The sequence below is a fragment of the Rattus norvegicus genome, chromosome 2, assembly GCF_036323735.1.
Source record: "Rattus norvegicus strain BN/NHsdMcwi chromosome 2, GRCr8, whole genome shotgun sequence".
Classification (NCBI taxonomy): Eukaryota; Metazoa; Chordata; class Mammalia; order Rodentia; family Muridae; genus Rattus; species Rattus norvegicus.
Window position 1 is genome coordinate 177,815,335 of NC_086020.1, and position 22,726 is coordinate 177,838,060.

The 22,726-nt window shown below is 46.4% G+C and overlaps 1 protein-coding gene across 24 annotated transcripts in view; it reads left to right on the forward strand.

Annotated features, from left to right (window-relative positions):
- The window catches only part of Tpm3 (tropomyosin 3), a 30,128-nt gene that overhangs the window by 2,801 nt on the left and 4,601 nt on the right, over positions 1-22,726 (forward strand). For 2 of the 24 annotated variants that reach the window (XM_006232568.5, XM_006232576.5), the window contains exons 2-8: positions 614-739; positions 12,771-12,904; positions 13,726-13,843; positions 13,937-14,007; positions 14,646-14,721; positions 15,990-16,052; positions 16,198-16,267. In XM_006232568.5, coding sequence (XP_006232630.1) covers positions 614-739; positions 12,771-12,904; positions 13,726-13,843; positions 13,937-14,007; positions 14,646-14,721; positions 15,990-16,052; positions 16,198-16,267 — 658 coding nt within the window. 24 annotated transcript variants of the gene reach the window in all.

Sequence of the window (22,726 nt, forward strand, 5' to 3'; positions counted from 1 at the left end):
CTGTGGGTTGAGACCCCCTTGGGACATTGACCCTTTCACAGGGGTTGCCTAAGGCTACCAGAAAACACAGATACTTACATTATGATTTAAATAGTAGCAAAATTACAGTTATGAAAAAGAAATAAAAGTAATTTTTAGTCTCCACACATGAGGAACTATATTAAAGGATCTCAGCACTAGATAGGTTAAGAACCACTGCTTTAGGGTATCCCCTTTAGACTTGTTCACATGACCTTGAGAAAGCCAGTGGCCTCATCTGTGCCACAGTGCGCCTGTGTGCTCCCTAAGTAGAAGTAGACCATGTTTTTGAAGAATGTCTCACTTCTAGAGCAAAAGGTAAGAGCATGATTCATCTTTTGTTCTCTCTCTCAGTAACACCACAGAGATCTTCCCCACTAGGTGTTTATCATTCACTAGTCTTGCATGAAAGCTCTAGATGACTTGGTCATCTTGGGACCAGACATTATAGGGTCTGAGATGAAGCCATAACCTAACTCCTGGAACATGGCTGGAGAAGTGTGTCTCTCTTGGAGGCTGGGCTCAGCAGTCTTTGGAGTCCAAGTCCGCACGGTTGTGTTTATGTCTTTGTGTGTTACTTTTCGGGTTCCTGCAGCTAGAGGATGAACTAGCAACCATGCAGAAGAAGCTGAAAGGGACAGAGGATGAGCTGGACAAGTATTCTGAGGCTTTAAAGGATGCCCAGGAGAAGCTGGAGCTAGCAGAGAAGAAGGCAGCGGATGTGAGTATTGGGAGATGGCTTACTTACCTTCTTCTTCCCATAGATTATGGGTACATATGCCAACATAATACTTTTGCCTATAACAACACACTGGCATGCTCGTCTGCTGAATGTACTTTCTTACTCAAAGACACATTGAAATTGAGAGCATAGTTAATTGTAGCATGCTTTCCTAACATGCATGGATCCCTGGATTCTACACCAAGCGTGAACACACACACACACACACACACACACACACACACACACACACACACACACACACACAGAGAGAGAGAGAGAGAGAGAGAGAGAGAGAGGGAAGTCTTGTTTCTGTACTAGTCAACCTCCTTCCCAGAAATCTAATGACCTTTTCCAGAACATGGACAAAGGAGGGACCTCACACGCAGATGCATGCTATCAGGTATCCGTTTCCTCCCCCGTGCCACATTCTTAGCTTTTGTGTACAAGGCTTGGCATGTGCATGTGTGTATTAATAGGGAACCTCTCATCTCTCAATTACCCAAGAAAGTCAGCTTAGATTTCACAATAGAAAATGGAGGTCACACTGACCCTGGCCCTATATGGATTTATTTGTCCTAGTCAAGGTGGACATCTGCCTTTATGCCATAGCGATGCTACAGGGAACCCTGATCATAGGAGAGCAGTGAGGTATCAGGATGAACGAAAACAGAAAGGGGGAAGCAGGCAAAGGTAGCATCCTCAGATCTGACTCTATGGCCCTGAGTAAATTACATAGTTCTTAAGGGCTTTTCCCCCTCTTAAAACTAAAATTAATTGCCTTTACTCACCTCCTATTACAGTTTAGTGCGCACTTTCCTTCATCACCAACCTTGAGGTTGGTGTAAAGAGAAATATGAGACTATATAAGACATTTGCTTTGAGGAAAAATACCACAGGACTGTTTATTTTTATCTGGGGTGCTGGGGATTAAATCCAGCCCCCCCAACCAGCTACATTTACCTAGCTCATAGGGATCTCAACAACACCAGCAGCAACAAGAACAATGACAACAACAATGACAGGATTATGTCAGTTGCAGGGGCATTTCTCAGCAGCTGGGTGAGGAGAAAACTAGAAACCTATGTTATTTTAAATCATATTTGGTTTAGAAAACAGCTTAAAGGACACGGAGCTTTAGATCCTCATATCCAGTCTCTGCCACTAGGCGTCTGCTCTTCTCTTTGGTTCTTCTCTTTCAAAGGCTCAGTGTAGTAAGTGTTAGAGTACATGACATCAGAGACTCGTGATGTAAATCCGGTGACAGGCACTAAACGCAACCTCAGTGTCTAAAAGTCTTCTCCAGTACAAACTGCTACCTCTCTGTGCCACCACTACCTGGCTAAAAAATTTAAATATGTGGGGCTGGGGATTTAGCTCAGTGGTAGAGCGCTTACCTAGGAAGCGCAAGGCCCTGGGTTCGGTCCCCAGCTCTGAAAAAAAGAACCCCCCCCAAAAATTTAAATATGTAAGATTTTGTCTTAAAATTTAAATCCTCTCAGTCCTGTCCCATTTGTTACCTTCTCACATACTCAGTCAGTTCCCCTCATAGATATGTACAAGGACAAGAATAGGCCGGACATGGTAATATATGCCTTTAATACAGCACCTGGGAGTCAGAGACAGGCAGATCTCTGATAGTTTGAGGCTGGCTTAGTCTTCATGATGAGTTCTAGGACAGCTATATAGAGACCCTGTTTCAAACAAAACAAACAACAATAACAAACAAACAAACAAAAAAGAGGGGGAAATTTGTTGAGACAGAAGCAGGATGAAAGGCATCTTTTCTCCAAGTACCACCTGTGGGTTAGGTTAAGGCCTGCCACAGCCTGGTTTTGTAAGTAAGTAAAATATTATTAGAACATATTGTCTAGAGTTCCCCCCCCCTTTTTTTTGGAGCTGGGGACCGAACCCAGGGCCTTGCACTTGCTAGGCAAGCGCTCTACCACTGAGTTAAATCCCCAACCCCCTAGAGTTTTTTTCTGTTCAATAAAATAATTGCCACAGAGTCCACATGACCTGTAAAGCCAGACATTGTATCTGGCCCTTTATTAAAAACTTGCTGACCTTTGCTTCAAAGAGAACAAGAAAGCAAGGAGGGTGCCTGTAGGAGCTAGGGAGAGCATGGACTGAGGAAGAGCGTTGGGGTTCATTTAAGTAGAGAACAAAGATCGTAATATGCTCATTACTGTGGAGAGCTTTGCCTAATGCAGCAAGGGCTAACAGTTCAGCCTCTGACCTTGAGATTAATAAATAAGTAAACAGGGGAATGAGAGAGCCAGTAGCTCCATGTCTACACTGGTAGTTCAGCTATCGGTTATCCTGAATGTGTGGGATTCTTTTTAGGACTACTTGAACAAAGAGAGGTACCAGCGTGGTAAGGTCTGCACAATCTTGTTTTCTCTTCCCAGAGTTTAGCTACTATTACAGTTTTAAGTTGTAGCAAAAAGTGCATGCACAAAATACACAGTTTTAACCCTCTTTAAGCTACAGTCTGGTGACGGTCAGAATATATTTAAATTTTGTGCAACCATGTGTAAAACCCTTGTGTGTGTGTTGTCTATATGTGTGTGGTTGCCTGACAGGGTGTGGAGGCAGAGGTAGGCATGGGATGCCTTCCTCTATATCTCTCTACCTTGTTTTTGGACACAGGGTCTCTAGATGAACCCAGAACTCACTGATTAGCTAGGCTAGGTGGTCAGCAAGTTCTGGGATCTACCTGTCTCTGTGCCCCACCCGTCTCACAAGTGCTGGGATTACAGGTGCACAGAGCCACAGCTGGCTCTTATGTGGGTGCTGGGGAACTGGATTCAGTTCCTCACGCTTGTGCAGCAGGTCATAAGATGCTCTTAATCCAAGATGAAATCAGAAGCTGTTTAGGGACAAATAAAGGAAAGAGGAATGCAAGGGGTAGGACTCAGGACACAGGAGTCACAACATCCTTTTTTAGGGCCATGTGTTGGGAGGGATGAGGAAATAAGAGACAGGGATAGACAGAGACACCTGCTGGTATGTTGTATTGTATGTTACCAGGAAAACAATAGCACTGGTTGGTCTCCTTGCTGCCAACCCGTCATGCCTCTGAAAGCTATCGGGAGTCAACCCATCTGCTTCCCTAGATCAAGAAGAGATTATCTGTACGAAGGACCCAGCCTCTGGAATGCAATTCGTGTTGTCTCAACTTTGGTTGGCCTGGATCAGGTCTAAGGGTTCAGGGAGGTACGACAGTGCCACCTGCTGATCAGCACTCAGATGACAAAAATTCTCACCACAACTCTTCTGATGAGATTTTCTCAAAACAAGCTTGGGAAATACTTAGGCCATCAAAACAATTTTCATGCAGGTCAGAGCCTTGCCTTCTGTCTTAGTTCCTGGAGAGTTGGGCAGTAATCAATGTGTACAGGATACACTTCTGAGAAATTATTATTTGTCCAAGTTGTTTTTTCTGAATAGTCTCATTGTTCAAGAGTCTTTTTTTCCCCTCAAAAAGAAAGGAACATCCTGAGACCTAGAACCAGATACAAGGAGCACTAGTGTTTTGCTGAACCCAGAGATTCCACAGAGCTAAATCCCCAACCTCAAGTTAATATCCTTAGTTCTAAATCCTACTTCATATCCTATTTCTCAAGGGAAGGAAAGAGGTTTATCAAGGGAGGGATTTATCATGATTAATTACTGAGAAGGTGGTAGAAAGTCAGAGAAATAAAGGTACGATGTGAGAGTTCACACGTGAAATTTCAATTCTTAGGAAGTCGATAAAGAAGGGTCCAAAGGTTAGGACCAACCAGGGCTACAAAAATGAGTTGGAGGCCAGTCAGGACTACCTCAGATACAATCTCAAAAACCAAATATAAAACAAAGGAAGCAAAAACTAGAATAGCAGGAGCTGGAGAGATGGCTCAGCGGTTAAGAGCACTGTCTGTGCTCTTCCAGAGGTCCTGAGTTCAATTTCCAGCAAAGATAGGGTAGCTCACAACCATCTGTAATGTCATCTGATGCCCTCTTCTGGCATGGAGGTGCACCCACAGAGAGCTCACTCATACATAAATGAATGAATCAAAAAAAAAAAAAAAAAAACCTAGAGAAGCAAAGGGAAAACAAAATAAACCTCGTTATAGTTGTGCCTCCAGAAATCCTGACCAATAGGACCTGTAGAAGTAGTTTTGAACTCATATAATAGCTCCTTGGAGTACCTGAAAGCCAAAGTGAAACTAGTGGAAGTTACTACAATTCAGAGGTTAAATTCCACAGTAGTTTTCCATATACTTATATCTTTCTGTCGCACCAAGGATATGATGATAGAAGTGTAAATATCTTGTCTACAAAAGGAGTTGTACATGAATATTAAATTCCAAGTCCAAAATCATTTTAAGGGTAAAAGGGGGTGGTGGCAGGTTAACTGCTCATTCCTATGGACTCTCTTAAAAGCTTCAGGGGACAAAACTACTATTCAAACAAAACACCTCAGTTCAGAGCTGATCCTAATAGAATGCCAACTTGCCAATCTTTTCCATCTGGTAGTTCTGGTATCGACTTGCAGGGAATGGGAGAGAACTGTCTCAACAGTTTTTGGGGTTGTTTTGAGACAGAGTTTTATGTAGCTCAGACTAGTCTTGAATTCACCATGTAGCCAAGGATGACCTTGGATTTCTGCTCTTTCTGTGTCCACCCTCCACTATGACAGTTTAAGTGCTCCTGGAGATCCAGCCCAGAGCTAGTGATGCTGGGCTAGTGATCTACAATCTGAGCAATATCCACAGCCCCTCCTAATAGGTTTTCAAAGGAGCTCACTGCGACTCCTTGCAAGATGAAGGCTAGAGTCTTCTAGGCTTGTCTCAGAACCTTGTTTTGGAGTCTGTTGTAAACTGAGTAGAAAGGAAAGCATATGGGATACTTTATATTGCGGAGCGGACATAGTGGTAGGGAGGCACTGGATAAGAGAGGGGTCACCTGCGTAAGTGATCACGACAGCACCATTCTAGTAAATGGGACAGCCATTGTTGGGAGGTAGCCTGGTGGGTGAGGCTAGACTATGAAGCGCCTCTCAGTTACTATGGTAGCCTTACCAAACCCCGCCCCCCTTTACTGGTCTAAGGAAAGACCGCCCTGAGTGGTCGCCTAGGGTTACTGGGAGGCTCCACCCCTCACTTTCTGCCCGCTGCCCCTCGAGTGGACTGCGTTCCCGCCTGCTTGGCAGGGGGAGGACGCGCGGTGGTGGCGGCGTCACATCCGGGCGGGTGAGTGAGTTCCGGTATTTCAGGGCGGAGCAGGCGGAAGTAGGGTGAAAAGCGGCTACAACGCCGAGCGGAGGAGGTAGGAACCTGATTTCCAGAAGCAGCTGGGTAGGCACCATGGCCGGGAGCACCACCATCGAGGCGGTAAAGCGCAAGATCCAGGTTCTGCAGCAGCAGGCTGATGATGCGGAGGAGAGGGCCGAGCGCCTCCAGCGGGAAGTGGAGGGAGAAAGGCGGGCCCGGGAGCAGGTAAGCACGGAGAGTCGGGGCGTAGCAGGGAAGGGATCAGCACTCTGCTGTGCTCAGCTCCATGGAGCCCTGGAAGCCCTGACTGGTCGTGGAGCCCGAAGGTTGGGTGGGACTCGATTACGATGGCCCGGTAAGCGGCTGCGGAGGAAACTAAGTGCTTGCGCGAGCAGGCTAGATAGACCCTGGAAAAAATCGAGCTCCGCGCGGCGCGGGCTGCCCTCTCCCTTTTTCCCCCAGCTCATTCATTCAGTCCCTCGGAGCCGGGCGCGGCCAGGGGAGGGGCTCAGCGGTCTTTCCCTCCCCCACTTCTCTGAGAAGGGTGGGGACCTTTTACTCTCGCTAGAGGTTTCCGGTCTGAGGGGTAGAAGTTAGTGAGTGCTTCTCTGGTCCGGGAGGGGGCCGAGCCTAACCTGTGAAAAATGAGGGTGGGAGGTGGGAACCGCCGGAAAGCCCCCGACCTGGCCTACTGGCAGCTTTTCCGCTCCCTCCTCCTGCTCAGGAAATGAGCCAGCAGTTGGCTGAGAGGAAGCGCGGTTCCCTCCCTCACTGGCGGAGCTTAAGACCTCCCATCCTCGAACTTGGGGACCTTTTATAACTAACTGGCATTCCCGCCCCTCACTTGTGAAGTGGGAGAGGAGATGGTACTCCCCACGTTGTTAGCAAATGTCGGAGCCAGCAAACCTAGTAGGCCCTGCCCATCATGACCTGGAAGGCAGGAACTTCTGCCAGAAATGTGAGCAGTACAAATTTGACTTAGAACATTTCTCCTAAGCTGGCTGATAAGGGAGTGTATAGCAGAGAGTCAAATGCCACGCCAGTTTCAAGGTTCCTGACTGATTGGAACATTGGAGGATGGGAACAGATTAGTGAGTGGCACTGGTGATTTCGGGGGAAGCTGTTTTCTTAGCTATCTAGTGGGTTTTGTTCAACTGTGTTAGTGGTATGAATGGATTCCTGCTTAAGACCTAATGAAAAAGAACTCTTGTGGTTTACTGGCGTTCTTTATTGCTCTTGCTTTCTCTCTCTCTCTCTCTCTCTTTCTCCCTCTTTCTCTTTCTCTCTCTTTCTCTCTGCCTTTCTGCTGTTCATTTGAGGAGTAACGATATTTTTGAGGGGGCAAAAGGGGTAAGTGTGGAAAAGGAGAGCACAGCTCCCTTCCAAGTTAATGTTTAAACGTTATAAAAATTCTTTATAATGGGCATAGAGATGACAGAGCTTGTCTTCACATCACCCTAGGTGTCCAGTACGACTGTTTTGAGACAGGATGTCTCTTTGTATTCCCAGCAATCCTCCTGCCTAAGCTTCTCAAGTGCTGGAATTACTTTGGGAATTACTGTAGGCTTGCTTGGCCACTCCTGGCATGCCTGTAACTTCTCCTTATCAAGTCTAGTGAGATTGCTGTAGAGATGAGGAAGTCTCCAGAAAAGAAAAGAGAGTACAGTGGAAGGAATTAGCCGGGTGCAGCGGTGTTAGGCTGATGTCTAAATGTAGGTACCCTGGAGTAGTTTTAGGGTGTGTCTCTCTGTCCCAGAGTTTGGTCATTTTCCTTGCAGGTACATTTGGCGTTCCTTTCTTCTGCGTGATGACTCTGGGATGATAAGCCACCTGAGTGTTTTCACATGTTCAGGGCTTACCAAATGTGCTTATTTCACAGAAGCCTCCTGAGGAAGTCCTCAGAATGGGGAAGTAGGGTGGTAGTTAAATATTGATGAAACTAGTATCTTCTTTGTGAGCTTTTGACTTTTTGCACTCTCGAACTTTGAGCCTCTACTGAAGAGTCAGAGGAGGAAGGGAGATGCTTGAGTCACCTCTTTCTTGTAGGGCTGCTGTGGAATGTGGGTTTTGTAGGGTCCTCCTGCCACACTACCTGGTGGAAATCCTATGTCGTATTAGTATAGACTGTCTTGTTGCACTCTGTATGGGGATCCAAGCTGCCTTTGTTAAACTAGACATGGCCAAAGCTGGGCGGCAAGTTCTGAGGGCAGCCAGGCCTTTTATAACATAGCTCCCCGTGAAGGTTTACTTTCAGTTTTGAATTTCCTTTGTGTTTGATAAGAGTGTTTTCTTGTTTTGGGTCTTAAGTGGTGTTGGGATCAGACCTAGGGCCTTATGTTAAGACAAACTTTCTCAACCTCTCGACTACACTGTCTTGTCGAAACTTCAACAGGTAACAGTGTAAAATTCAATGCGCTTATTGTTAGTGATAAAAAGATGCATGTATAACATGAGAACTTACCTGCACAGGCTGGCCCTTCAACTGTTGGACTCAAGTGAGCCTTCTGCATTGCCTCTGGAATAGTCTCCTCCCGTGTTCAACTGCCGTGCCTGTGTCTCCACTGTGACCTTTCTTATTACTAATTTTATTCATATATGTGTGTGTGGGTGTCTGACCCCCTTGAGCTGGAGTTGCAGGTAGTTGTGGATGCACCTCCCCCCCCCCCCCCCAGGCAAAGTGGGAGCCAAAGTCTACAAAGAGCAGCTCTACCTTCTGAGCCATCTCTCTGGCCCCATTGTTAGCATTTTTAAGTGAGTGGTTCATCTTACCCTTTAAAAACTAGTTCTCTCTCTCTCCACGTTTTCTATGGTATTTTTGACTTTTCCTTTGGTTGTGCTCCAAAACCGAAGTACCACCGAGAGGAGAGTGGGCGTTGAACAGAAGTTCCTAACTTTGATCCTAAATTCTTGGTCTGGGAAGGGGCCCAGGATGCTTGGGTGTGTGTGTCTGGTGGACACATGAGCACTGTGACCTCTCCTCCTGTTAGAGGTTTGGGTTGGTTTGGCTGCTGGTTGCCTTTCTCTGCCCCCTATTTTAGAGCACACTCCTCCAGGAGAGGCAAACAGCCCTTTGCTCTTAAGTGCCTCTGCCTAGACTCCACCTCTGTTGACTCTGAGGGGCGGATAGCTCCAATCCCCAGCCTCCCTCCCCCTTGGTAAAATTTCCTGAGGAAAGTTCCCTGGCTTGTGTGAACACAGTGGGTGTGCATGTGTGAACACAGGGCACAGCAGTCCTTTCTTCCCCACAGGCCTGGTTTCTCTAGTACTGTCTCTACTGTGAGTTACACCTGTGACTTCTATCTAAAAAGGGAAACCCCAGTGTGGCAGAGTGCCAGATTTAGACTTCTCCCGTCTGTCCTTGGCCCTGCTCTGTCTCTACCAGCTTCCACAGCTCCTTGCATTAAGGGATGTGGTATGCTTTGGGCCTCTTTTCACATTAAAGAATTTATCATTGGGCTGGAGAGATGACTCAGTGGTTAAGAGCACTGTCTGTCTTCCAGAGGTCCTGAGTTCAATTCCCAGCAACCACATGGTGGCTCACAACCATCTGTAATGGGATTTGATGCCCTCTTTTGATGTGTCTGAAGACAGCTACAGTGTACTTATACACAATAAATAAATAAATCTTTAAAAAAAATTTATCATTGCGTATGCATATGTTAGTATGTCAGCACACATGCCATAATGTTTGTATGTCAGCCAGCACACATGCCATAATGTGTGCTGAGCACAGCTTTGTGAAGTCCATTCTCACCATTACATGGGTTCAGAGGGTCAAAGCCAGGCTGTCAGGCTTGCACAGATGGACAGCCTGCTGCAGCATTTAAACTAAACTTCCGCCATAGCCAAAGCTGCCATCAGCCATCTTTTAATGTGACCAAATGGCCGCTGCATTCCACCACTAGGATTTTTGCCTCCTGAACAATGGAGACTCCTGTTGCTGTTGGATGGAAGAACTCACTCTATCCTCTGAATTGTGGGGAGGTAGGCAGACCCTACTGGGCATTAGGTAAAATCTAGAATAATGGGGGAAAACATAAAGTATAATGTATGTTTCTCAGAGTCAGGCTAGCCTGCCCCAGGACCTGGAGGGACCTGCTGACCTGGGTGCTCTGTATAAGTTGTCTTCCTAGTCCTTTGGAGGAAGTATCAGATCTTGATTTTTGCAGCCTTTTGTTTCCTTGTAAAGAGAACTGCTCTGCTGTAGGGGAAGAAATAGAACTTTCTGTCCTGTACCTACCACCCTCTAGTCTGTCTGAAGCTTTTGCTGGGCCTCCTAAATCTTTGGTTCTTGTTTTAACACTGGGTTGCTCTCTCAGAAGAGCACCTAGATGTATTTTCTCTTCCTCTTTTCCCACCCTTGTGAAGAATTCAATTGTAAATGCCGTCTTGTAGGAGAAAGTGCTAGAGCCAGCTTGTTGCCATGGAAACTATACCCTGCCCCCATAGCCTGTTATCTTTTCCCAGTTTGGGTAACTAGGAGCTGGAAGGGGACTTAACATTTCATGTGCTTCCTGCAGATCTAGCTGCATTTTTCTCTTTAATTTTCCACCCTTAGGTTTATTGATTTTGTGTGTGTGAATGTTTTGCCTGTGTGATGTATGTATGTGTACCACATATGTACCTGGTGCCCATGGAAGTCAGAAGAGGGCTTTGGAGTTTCTGAAATTGGAATTAGGGATGGTTGCGGATCACCGTGTGAGTGCTGGGAATCAAACCTGGGTTCTCTGTAAGAGTGACAAGTGCTGTTAATTGCTGAACCATCTCTCCAGCCCCTCAGGCTGCATTCTACACGTTTTTTTTGTTTTAGTCATGGAAAGGGGTAAGTACTCTCTGGTACTGCGAGTATATTGCAGCCCTGGTCTCATAGCCTGGCTTGCTCTGGACTGGTTGGCCTTGTTGGGTTTGTGCGGATAAATCTGTGTTGTCCAACCAGATACCTGTTTTCCTAGAAGAGACAGAACTAAAGAATGCTTGCCTTTGTGGTATTCTGAATGGTACAGTTAGGAACACAAATGCTTTCTTAGGAATTTCAATTTATGTAGACTTTTCAATCTTCTTTTCCTGTATCCTGGTCTCCTGCCTCCTTTCCCAATCTCTCCACTCTCCTGTGTTTGTATGTGGAAATTTTTGTTCCGATCCTGGTTGTTAGCAGGCATCTTACCCAGTTCTATCCCTCCCCGTAGGGCTGATGGCCCAGATTCTTCCGTTGCTCCCACCCACCCTTGACTGTTAAGAGGAATCCAGGGTAATAGAGTTCAGGCACAATCTGGGCTGGAGAGGAGAGCCAGAGCTCGCCAGAAGCATCTGTACGTCAACATGTGCAGCAAAGAGCTTAAATTTGTTTTTGTTTGTTTGTTTGTTTGTTGTTGTTGTTGTTTTTTAATTGAAACAGGGTCTCCCTGGGTAGCCCACATGGGCCTTGAGCTCATGGTCCCTATGTCTCTGTCCCCAGAGTGCTAGGATTGTGGCAGTGCACACCCCCATCTATGAGTACACTTTCCAGATGGACAGTGTAGTAGCTATGCCTTTTGTTCCTTTCCCACTCATAGCCAGTGACTTACTTGGACTTGAACTGTGCTTTGCTGTACAGCAAGCCGGGAAATTACTGTTAGGAATTGTACTGAAGTCCGGTGAAGCTTAGTCAGAGGCTGTTAGAGGAATAGAAAGGCAGTCAGCCAGCCAGAGGCGTGGTGGTAGGTGGAAGCTAGGTTTCTTGTTTGTTTTTATAATGTTACTGAAATGTAGCATCCTTTGTTAAGGGAATGAGGGAACACTTTGAAGGGGTGGGGTGGGGGAAATATCCCAGTTCACTTTGTTTTAAGTGGGTGTGAATGACTGTGCACATGGAACAGAGTTTGCGCGCCGGTCAGGACAGTATTGGGGACTAGATCTCTCTGTCCACCCAGGGGTGGAGCTCAGGACCTTGGCCTTTAAGGCATCTGGTAGCTTTGGCAGTTGAGCCATCTTTCCAGCACCCTTTCCCTTTCCTGTCTGGAAGGCACTAGTTGGTCATCTTCCTGGTGTGTTCAGGGAGGGGGCCACAAGGTAAACAACTTAAACTGCAAATCAGATTATATATAGAGAGAAATACTATAAAATGACGGAAATACTAAATGTCAACTGTCCTGGTATGTGCCTGTAGGCCCAACACTCAAGAGGACCTGGAGTTGGAAGCTAGAAGTAGTTGTCATTGAAGGAGAAGTCTGTGTCCTCTAGCTGCTTTTCTCAGAGAGGATCTCACTGTGTAGACTAGGACTGACTAGACTGGCTTCAGACTCACAGAAGCCTACTTGCCTCGCCATTGAAGATGTGTGTCGTCACACCTGGGTTTGTTAGCTCTTCTAAGCTCTGGGATTTGAATTGAGTCCAGAAGAGAGAAGATGATGCTGTCTGGATAAGGAACTGAATTTTAAAATGCTCTTCAGGGCTGACGGTGTGCTCCATTTGCTAGAGTACTTGTCTGACATGCACAGCACAAACTGGACATTGTGGTACAGATCTGTAATCCCAACACTTAGGTAGACGTTCAGCCCAGCTTGGGCTACCTGAGATTACTTCACACGAGCAACACATTTCATACAGAACAAAGGGGAGTTCTTAGATGGGGAAGAAGAAAATTGGTTAATAATTGTGTGTTAGATCTTTTAGCATTTAAGCCAAGACCGAATCTCTTGCTTACATGACTAGGTTCTTCATAGTAGTCTAGCCTTCTGTCACAGTTGGTTCTTTTCACCAAAAGGTGGTTCTTTTCCATTTCCCATTGATTTAAGGCTGAAGCTGAGGTGGCCTCCTTGAACCGCAGGATCCAGCTGGTTGAAGAGGAGCTGGACCGCGCCCAGGAGCGCCTTGCCACTGCTTTGCAGAAGCTGGAGGAAGCGGAGAAGGCTGCTGATGAGAGTGAGAGGTAGGTGAACTCCAAAAGAGTAGGCCAGTGGGGTGGCGAGTGGAGCTGCCCTCAGTTACCTGGCCTGAGGTAGGTGTCCTGGGTTCCATCCCTGGCACTATAAACAATATAGTCGATCGTGGCTCTGACCTGGATTTTCCACTAGACCTGTCTGTTTTACTTGCGGTTTTCTTTTTGTTTGAGGCATGGTCTCATGTAACCCAGACTGGCTTTGAACTCTTAAGCATCCCGCCTCCACTTTTTAATCGCTGGGATTGTAGGCCTGTGCCACCGTATCCTGGTCTAGGCCTGCTTTTGTTTTTGCAGACTGAACACAGCATCTACTTTCTATGCTAAGCACATCCTCTCCCACTGGCTTATACTCCCAGGCCCTGAGACCTACTTTTTAAATGGCAGTGATTTTATATTGCTAGTATTATTTTGTACTGTGCGAATTGAACTGGGGCCTTGCATACATCCGTATACATACACACACACACACACACACACACACACACACACACCAGCCACCTGCTGTATTGTGAAGTCCTATCCCTAGCCCACAATTGATTGTTTTATAAGAAGTAGGGGTTGGGGATTTAGCTCAGTGGTAGGGCACTTGCCTAGCGTGCACAAGGCCCTGGGTTCAATCCCCAGCTCCGGGGGAAAAAAAAAAAAAAGAAGTTTTCAATTAAATGGTACCGGTGCTCAGGTGCTATTGAATGTCCATTCTGGTGACTAAGAGGAATGGATTCAGAGGGTGTGGTTTTGAGTGTTTGCGATGGAGTTGATACGCAGCTCAGAATGTCATTTCTGTTCATTCTTTCATTCTGTTTCTGCAGAGGTATGAAGGTGATTGAAAACCGGGCTCTAAAAGATGAAGAAAAGATGGAGCTCCAGGAAATCCAGCTGAAGGAAGCAAAGCACATTGCAGAAGAGGCAGACAGGAAGTATGAAGAGGTGAGTCACCTCTGCAGTGCAGCCTCTGCAGGGGCAGTCCTGAGGGGATAGCTCCCTGGCTTGCTTGAGCTGGACTGGGGTCTTTTCTTCTAGGTGGCTCGTAAGTTGGTGATTATTGAAGGAGACTTGGAACGCACGGAGGAACGCGCCGAGCTGGCAGAGTCGTGAGTATTTTGTCTCCAGATCTTGTCAGCTCATCCTGCCTGCTTGGGCACTAACTCCGAGTAAACTAGCCTTCCTTCGACCTTGTTAAACAGGCCGGGAGGGTGGTGGTCCTCTAGTGCTTTTAGCCTCTAAGAATGGCTTTGGGCTTTCTCTTACCTTTAGTAACAGGGAACAGGGCTTGCTTATTCTTGAGAAGATTCTCTAATAGGGGGAACATGCAAACTAATACGGCAAACAGCTGGCTGGAAGGTCCTGTCGGGTCCTTCCACCCGACAGGAAGAGGAGTCTTCCTCCTTGTCCTGTACCGATTTGAGACCTGGTCTCTGTTTTTAACACACTTTGCCAATCTGCCTGGGAACTTGAGAGCAAAGGCTTTAGAGAAATCACATGCTGCCCATTGGTACCAGCTTGGCCTTGTGTAACAAAGTCAGCATGGATGAGTATCTGTGGTGCTTGCCTTGCATTCCCCACCCTCCTCCAGACATGACATATCACGACCATGGTGGTGTGTTCCTCCCATCCGTTTGTTGTTTTGACCCACCCCATACCCCATTTTGTGGCTTGTTTTCTTGCTCTTCCTTTTTTAACCTTTTCCCCACAACCTGGCTTGTGCCATTCCCGTGACTGTCACTAACAGCCGTTGCCGAGAGATGGATGAGCAGATCAGACTGATGGACCAGAACCTGAAGTGTCTGAGTGCTGCTGAAGAAAAGGTACTAACCTGAGGCCCATGCACGGAGCTTCCGTGTGTGCGGTGCGGTCTCTTCTGTTTGGTTTTGTTTCGCAGCTGCCTCCCTCCACCAGTTGAGTTGTTGAGTGCGTTCTCATCTCTTCATGGAATGCTCCATCCTTCCTTTCCACTCACTTGGCACCTCTCACCTCCTCTTTCCTAGTTGCTTCTCTGCCTTCCCCCAAGGGTCTCTGCCTCCCCTGGGTGATTGGGGTTGTTGTTTGGGTTTGGCATCCGTCCCCACACCCACACCCAAGTGCAGTCGTAACTTTTCCCTGGTAGTGAGTGATTTCTCTCAAGTGTTCTTTCTTTACCAGAGCCAAACACTCCGAGCACAGGAGGGCCAGCTCCTGGTGTGTGAGCTCCATGGTAGAGGGAGGAGGGTCCATACTTGCTCAGGTTACCCAGAAACTTTTCCTCCCTGATATGCAGCCCCGCTCTCTCTACACATAGGTTCAATTCACATCTGTGTGTCTCTCTCCTTTTTTTTTTTATTTCTTCCTCTTTCCCCTTTCCTTTCCTGCGGTATTTAAAATGTTCACAGTAAGTGTTCTGAGCTGGAGGAGGAGCTGAAGAATGTCACCAACAACCTCAAATCTCTTGAGGCTCAGGCGGAGAAGGTAGGGCTGGTTTGTGAAGACGTCAGGCTTTGGTGCTTGGGCCCAGCCCTGCCCTTAATGAAAGACACATACCCATCCCGGATAATCCGGTGAAAAGCAATCTCTTCCTTCCCACCTTTGTCCGGCAGAGTGTAGTTTAGTGCTAATTCCTATGTACGCCCATTGCTTAGGCTTAAAGAACTCTGTGGTCTGCAGTGCCTGGAGTCATGTGCTCCTTGAGCTGTTACTGCTGGGCTCAGAATCAGCATCAAAGAAGCATCAGAAGGGGCCAACAGTGCCAGCTCTTAGACCTTCCTGGTAGCAGTCAAGACAGATGATTGTCACTTACCGTCATGAGGGGATGCTTTAACTGTAGATTCCTGCCGGTTACGTTGGAGAAAGGGTTGACAGGAATAGGATCAGAATTTAAGTCTGTTACAAAGGCAAAAGAGGTTCCTGGTGGAGCTTACTCTGCAAGTTTTGTTTGGAAATGGTTGGGTCTTGGGACCCATTGTCAAAAACTAGTCCTTGCTTTTTAGCCCTGGACCAAATCAAATCCAGGAGAATGTCTATGGCTTATGTAAGAATAATAACGGCTGTTGTCTTTGAGACAGTTTCTACTCTGAAACTTGTATTCTACTTTTCTTAACAGTACTCTCAAAAAGAAGACAAGTATGAAGAAGAAATAAAGATTCTTACTGATAAACTCAAGGAGGTGAGCTGAGGGTCTGACCCACATGGAAAGATAAATAAAGCATTAATATTATATTATTAATCATGAGCCTTGTTGACTTTGGTTCTGAATGGCCCAGAAGCATGAGGGGAAAGTAACCACTTTCATTCTGCTTGTATTTCCTCAGGCGGAGACCCGGGCTGAGTTTGCTGAAAGATCGGTAGCCAAACTGGAAAAGACCATTGATGACTTGGAAGGTATGGAGCACATTGGGGAGCATGAGAGAGGAAGACCTTGCCCGTTAATCTCGAGCCTTTGGTCTGCTCATCAGGGAATTGGTAGTGACCTGGTATCAATATGTCAATGTGTCCTGTCCTGTATTCTAGCTAGGTAAAGCATGTCAGGAGTTTTAAATCTTTTCCTTTAGTGAGACTACTTATTTCTGGAATCTGCCGTCTTTCCTTTGAGAAGATGTAATGGCTGTATTTATCTCCAGTTTAGTAATCTTAAATATCTTAAATCTCGACTCTGAGTGGAAACGGGAGCCACGGCCACTTTGTGCATTATCATTCAGGCCGGGTGACACCTGCAGGAGACAGCACTCAAGTCTCACAGCCTAGACCAACAGAACGAACAGTCAGGGCTTCTTGTTCTTGTAGTTTGGCGGCGGTGGCTGTCCACCTTAACAAAGAAACAAGTTTTGCTCTGAGGACTTCCTTGATATGGTCTTGGTGACTGGTCTGGGGAGGTGGCCATAGAACCGTGAAGAGCGATCACCCTGAGTAGGCAGAGAAGAGTCACCACGGCTGTGTGCTTGGTCCCTTTTCTGTCTTCCTTAAGTGTTACCACTGCTTCAGAACTGGGTGGGAGGGAGAGCTGTTCTGGGTGCCTGGAGTAGCTGGTGTGTGTTCAGGTTCTCAGTTCTTGGCTCCAGTTGACTTGAAGAGATATCAGGAAGTACTGTTGGCCATGGGGAAAATAGATTAGAAATGGCCAGTCATGGCTACCAGAATAGTTTTGTTTTGTTTTGTTTTGTTTTGTTTTGTTTTTTCTTCCTGGTTTTAGACCTGTGGTCACATTTTTCCTATTTTCTAATGACTCCTCTCTTCCTTCATCTGCTTCTGATACCTTTCACTTTACCCTCCATCACCCCTGTGGTTCCTGTGCCTGTCCAGATGAGCTCTATGCCCAGAAACTGAAGTACAAGGCCATTAGCGACGAGCTGGACCACGCCCTCAATGACATGACCTCTATGTAACTATCAGGCAGCAGAGTGGGGCTGGGGTCCTGGCGTGTGGGTGAGGGTGTGGCTGCGCAGAGTGTGCTTGGGTTTTGTCCTTGAATCTGCAGCCTCCACCCACTTGCAAACAAACGTTGGTGCTGGTTATCCATTTGGCAGAACCTGGAGAGGCTTTTAATCTTGATATAATTTATATTCTCTTATTCTCCCATCTAGTTCTAACAGGGTCTAATTATATAAGCCATATTGACCTGAGACTCCAAATTCTCCCAACTCAACCCTCAACCTCTAAGGTGATCGCCATGTGCCACTGTGGCCAGTTCTCCTTGGAACTTTTCACTTTGGTTTCTCAAAGCTAGGCATGGTGACACAGCACTGTAATCCTTGCTGTCTGGATGCTAAGGCAGAAGGGCCGTGCAGGTTCAAGGCCAGTTAGCCCTGAATGGCAAGACAGTCTCAAAAGCAAAAGGAAACGGTCATGGTGGCGCTCACCTTTAATCCAAGCGTAGGCAGTCAGATCTCTACGTAGTGAGTTCCAGGGTTATGTGTAGAGATCCTGATTTGTGCCCTGATAGTAAAGTTAATGGGACATACCCGGGGCGAGAAGCAGCCAGTTTAAGAATTGAACTGAGTCCCAAAGCAAGCCAAGCAGTAAACAGCACCAAGAGTTTTGGGGGACTTGACCTGTGTGCTGTGGGCCTGGTTAGTGCTAACCTGCACCGTCTTCCTACTAACCCTGGGAGGAGAGTGTTGCAGCCTGTGTGTCTGGCTCTCTCTCCTGCTCTCTGTCGCCCTGTTCCCTTCTTCCTAAGCTGCTGCCTCAGTTGAGCCAGCCCTTCTCACCTGGAGTGTCCTTTTTCATACAGATAAACTGTCACCGTTTCTGCTCTGTTCTGGATCTACCCCCCTTTCCTTGGGGAACCCAACACCCCACTCGCTCTGGATTCCATTTGGGTCAGCCTGGCTGGTTCCCACAGCCTTAGGACTGGAGGGCCTGGGGCGGGGCACAAAGCAATTTACATATTTGCTTTCACCCCCATATTAAAATGTTAAGCTGCCAAAAGCTTCGTGCCCTCCTGCATTTGTGTATTGACAAAGCTGTTGCTGCACAGACGAAGGAGCCCTGCCGGTGTGAAGTGGGGACAGCTGGATTAGGCTTCCCCTCTCTGACTTCTGTACGATCAAAGCTACTTTGTGTGTGTGTTTTTCTTTGTCACTTAAACTTGCTGATTAGAGTATTGTCAGAGTGACCAGTAAAGGCTCCTCGTGGTAGGAAGTCTGGTGCTATTCCTCAAGTCTTACTTCATTACTTGGGAGTTCTTACATAGTCTACCCGGGCATTTTCATTCTTTTAGCCCCTCTCCTGTACAGTAAGATCAGCAACCATTGAATTACCTCCTAATACACTCTGCCCTTTTGCCAAAGATTCAGATACTACATCCTCAGGTACATCCTTAAAGTTGAGTAATAATATCATCCTGGCTCACAGAAGAACGTGTAGCATGGTGGGTTGGATTCTTGACAGACGGGTGTTTCGTCTCCAAACTTTTCTCACTCACTTGAGGCTGCTGCTGTTTGTTCTGCTTTGCTCTATGGTGAGGTAGCAAGCGCGTGGTGAATAATGGGAAAAAGAACCAATCGTGCATATTCCAAACAACGTACACACGAGGGTAATGACTTACTATTAAATGTCTACTAGTGAGATTCTTGTTATGTACTGTAGAATTCAATCTCAACACTACACAGATAGATGTTCCAGTTTATACACAAGATAAATTTGGTATCACAGCTAAATACTGCATAGTATTTCAGTTTTCAGTATCCGGGGCTACAAATGTGGCACTGGGAGAGTGTCCACCCAAGGTACACAAGGCTCTGAGTTTGAAACCCAGTACCACAAAGAGAGAAAGGGAAGGTATAGCTACATAGAGAAGTTCTCTACCAAGCCAGATTCCTTTGCCTACACATTCCTGCCACATAGCCTTTGAGATTAAGGAGAGATTGGTTTACTTGGCAGGTCCTGGTGTTTTCTAGCTCTCCTGTCCTGATAGATAAGTGCAGCTGAGGAGCCTCCTTCACACAGGCTGCTCTGAGTCTACAGGGTAAGCCCTAGGTTGAAGCTGCTGTGTGAGCCGCAATTAGTAAAGTGTGAGGTGCTAATTGGGAGGGGAACTGGCTTCATGATGACCCCCCCCCCCCAAAATGGAACTTTTGAGCTCTTTGTCTTTTTGAGAGAGTTTGACACTAGCCCCGGATATCCTAGAACTCAGTATATGCCCAAGCTGCCCTTCAGCTCATGGCAGTCCTGTCTCCGCCTCCCAAGGAGGTCTGTTCATTGTGTTTGGTTTGGTGATACAGAATTCTGAACCCAGAGCCCTAAGCCTTCTAAGCAAGCGTTTACCACGGGGCTACATCACCAGCCCTAAGACTGGCTCTTGGTGATCAGATTAGAGATAGTCAGTGCTCAGTGTTCTAGGTCCAGAAGAGCAGAGTAAAACACAAAGCTGGGGACCACAGTAGCTGGGAGGTAGGGTTGGGGGCAGGATGGTTGCTGAGATGCAGCTGGGAAGCTTTGTTCTTGTCACATAACTGCTGGAGATGCCACTGTAGTTTATGAACGAGTGTGCGCTACGAGAAGAACGACAGTTGATGTATCTAGGCATGGTGGGTAAGCCTGTACCCAGTACTCAAAAGACTGAGGAAGGGGGTTGGGGATCTGGCTCAGTGGTAGAGCGCTTGCTCCCAAAAAAAAAAAAAAAAAAAAGACTGAGGAAGGAAGATCAAAAGTTTAAGGCCACACTAAACTACATAACAAGACCCTGGGTGTGGTGGTATATACCTTTAATCTCAGCAGATGGATCTCTGAGTCCGGTCTACATATCAAGTTCTGGGCAGGCCAGTATAGTGAGATTCTTTTAAAACAACAACTTTAGCTGGGTGGTACATGCCTTTATTCCCAGCACTTAGAAGGCAGAGGCAGGCAAACATGAGTTTGAGGCGAGCTTGGGCTACACAAACAGTCCCAGGACAGCCAGGGCTACACTGAGACACTGCCCAAAAAACAAAACATAAAACTTTTTTCCGATTTAAAAATAATACATCTGTGTGCCTGTATACGTTTATACTGGATTGAGAGCGTATTAGCAATGTGTGCTTGCCCCAAGTTGCAAATGTTTGCATATCATTGTGCTAGCATTGGTCTGCTCTCTTTGTTGTTTTCAATCCACTCTTGCTTTAAAAATGTTTTAAAGTTCACAAGATAAGCAGTAGCATGCACACACCTCTAACCAAGAGTATGCTGTACTTTGGGAAATACAAGGTTAGGTTGCAGATTTATCTGTTTAGTTTTCTGAGCCTAGGTCTCACTGTAGGAGACACAGCAATCCTCTCACCTCAGCCTCCAAAGTGCTGGGTAACAGGCATGCAAAGCTGTGCCTGGTAAGATCACTCCTGACAACCGAGAGAGCAGAGGTAAAGTTAGGTGACTGCTTTTGAGTCTGAGAAAGTGATCAGGTTAAAGATGTAGGGAGGTAATGTTCTGGTTTGGGAAGCAAGAGAAGCGTATGTCTGAGAAACTGAAAGGTGGGCAGGTGAGAGCAAGATCCTGAGGCTGCCAGAGGAGGAGCTGATAGAGATTTTGGAGTCCAAAGGCACTGCAGGCTGTTTCAAGTTATCCAAACATCTTAGGACCATAAAGATGCCAGTCACGGTGGCACATGCCTTTAATCACAGCACTCGGGCGGAGGCCAGCCTGGTCAGTGTTGTTAGTTCCAGGACAGCCAGTGCTAGAGAGAGAGACCCTGTCTCAAAGAAAAAAGACCAACAAGTACAGATGTGAAAAAGTTAAAGAGAAAAGCTTAGTTGGGCAGAAGTCATGTGAACTTGTTTGGAGGGATAGAGGAGAGGGAATGACGCTCAGAGCTGAATGCTTCTTAGCCCCAGCAGACAGACTGAGAAGGAGGGGAAATGAGGAGGACTTGGGGGTGTCTTTGGAGCATTGGGCAGATACCCTGTTCAAGAGACAGGAGAGGCACTAATGAAAGAGGAAAAGCAGTAAAGACACTTAAAAGTGGCTATGCCAGTAGAATCTGGCCGCTGATGTCCGGTGTGACAGCCACTTATTTCTGTGGCTGTTAAACATGTCTTGTGGTAAGGCTAGAATTCAGATCGATTGATTGATTGATTGATTGATTGATTGATTGATTTATTAAAGATTTATTCATTTATTATATATAAGTACACTTGTAGCTGTCTTCAGATACACCCGAAGAGGGCATCAGATCTCTTTACAGATGGTTGTGAGCCACCATGTGGTTGCTGGGAATTGAACTCATGACCTCTGGAAGAACAGTCGGGTGCTCTTAACCGCTGAGCCATCTCTCCAGCCCCCTTTATTTTTAAAATGAATAAAGTTCGTTTAAATTTAAGAATCCTAGTGTAATCCCATGACACTGTTGCTCAGAACAGTTACAAACATTGGATGTTAGGCGGGAGGTAGAACAGCAGAGTGAGGGTTTGAGCCCCTGCCTCAAAACAGAAAGTTAAAAGCAGTCAAAGGGACACACACACGTTGATTGCTTACCTACTGTGCACAGAGTTCTAGAATCAACCCCTAGCATCATTTGAAAAGCAAAGAGAATGAGCTAAGAACAATAGGAGATTGAGAAAAACAAAGAGGTAGCTTCTCTTTTTCTTGTAGTTTTCACTTTCTCCCATTGGCAAGTCTCTTTCTACAAGAAAAGTGAGGGTACACCTAGACTGGTGTGAGGTTGGGTCTTTGCTCCCACACTCTGGTTTCACAGGAGTGCTCTTGTTTCTTGATACCAACCATCAGAGCAAAGCGCTTGGCTCCCTAAAGCCAACAGAGTGATGACTGAGTTTCTTTTTCCCTTGTTGCCATTGTTGAAACCTCCTTCTGTGAACACACTGTAGTTCCTTGGGTTCTTTTGTTTTTGTTCTGTCTTTTAATCGTGTGAACACAGGCCCATGTGAATGACATGGCATGCATATTTGCATATGGGGGTCAGAGGAGGACTTAAAGGGATTGGTTCCTCCCAGATAGCCAACTCAGGTCACCAGGCTGGGCAGCAAGTGTCCATTGAACTTTTTTGCTGGCCCATCTTTGGATTCTTTGGTTGGGCGTGGCCAGAACAGAGCCAATGAGTCCCACTTTGCCCTATTTTGGTGCTATCAGAAACTAAGAGCTTTAAAAATGAAGTAAAAGTATCTGATCCAGACATTTTAGTCATTAAGAAACAGTTACTTAGACGCTAAGTTCAAGCTCAGAAACAGAAACGTTTCTAACAATGAGAGTTTAGGGAATGCTGCTGCCCTGGGATTGATTTTGTTAGGAAATAAAGTCTGTACTTAACCTTTGTAAAAACAGGTGTGGGAATCAAACCATTGCATATGGATGAGACATGGCTGTAGTAGCACAGTTTGAGAGGTGAGGGTGAGGGGTGAGGTAAGAGTGCCT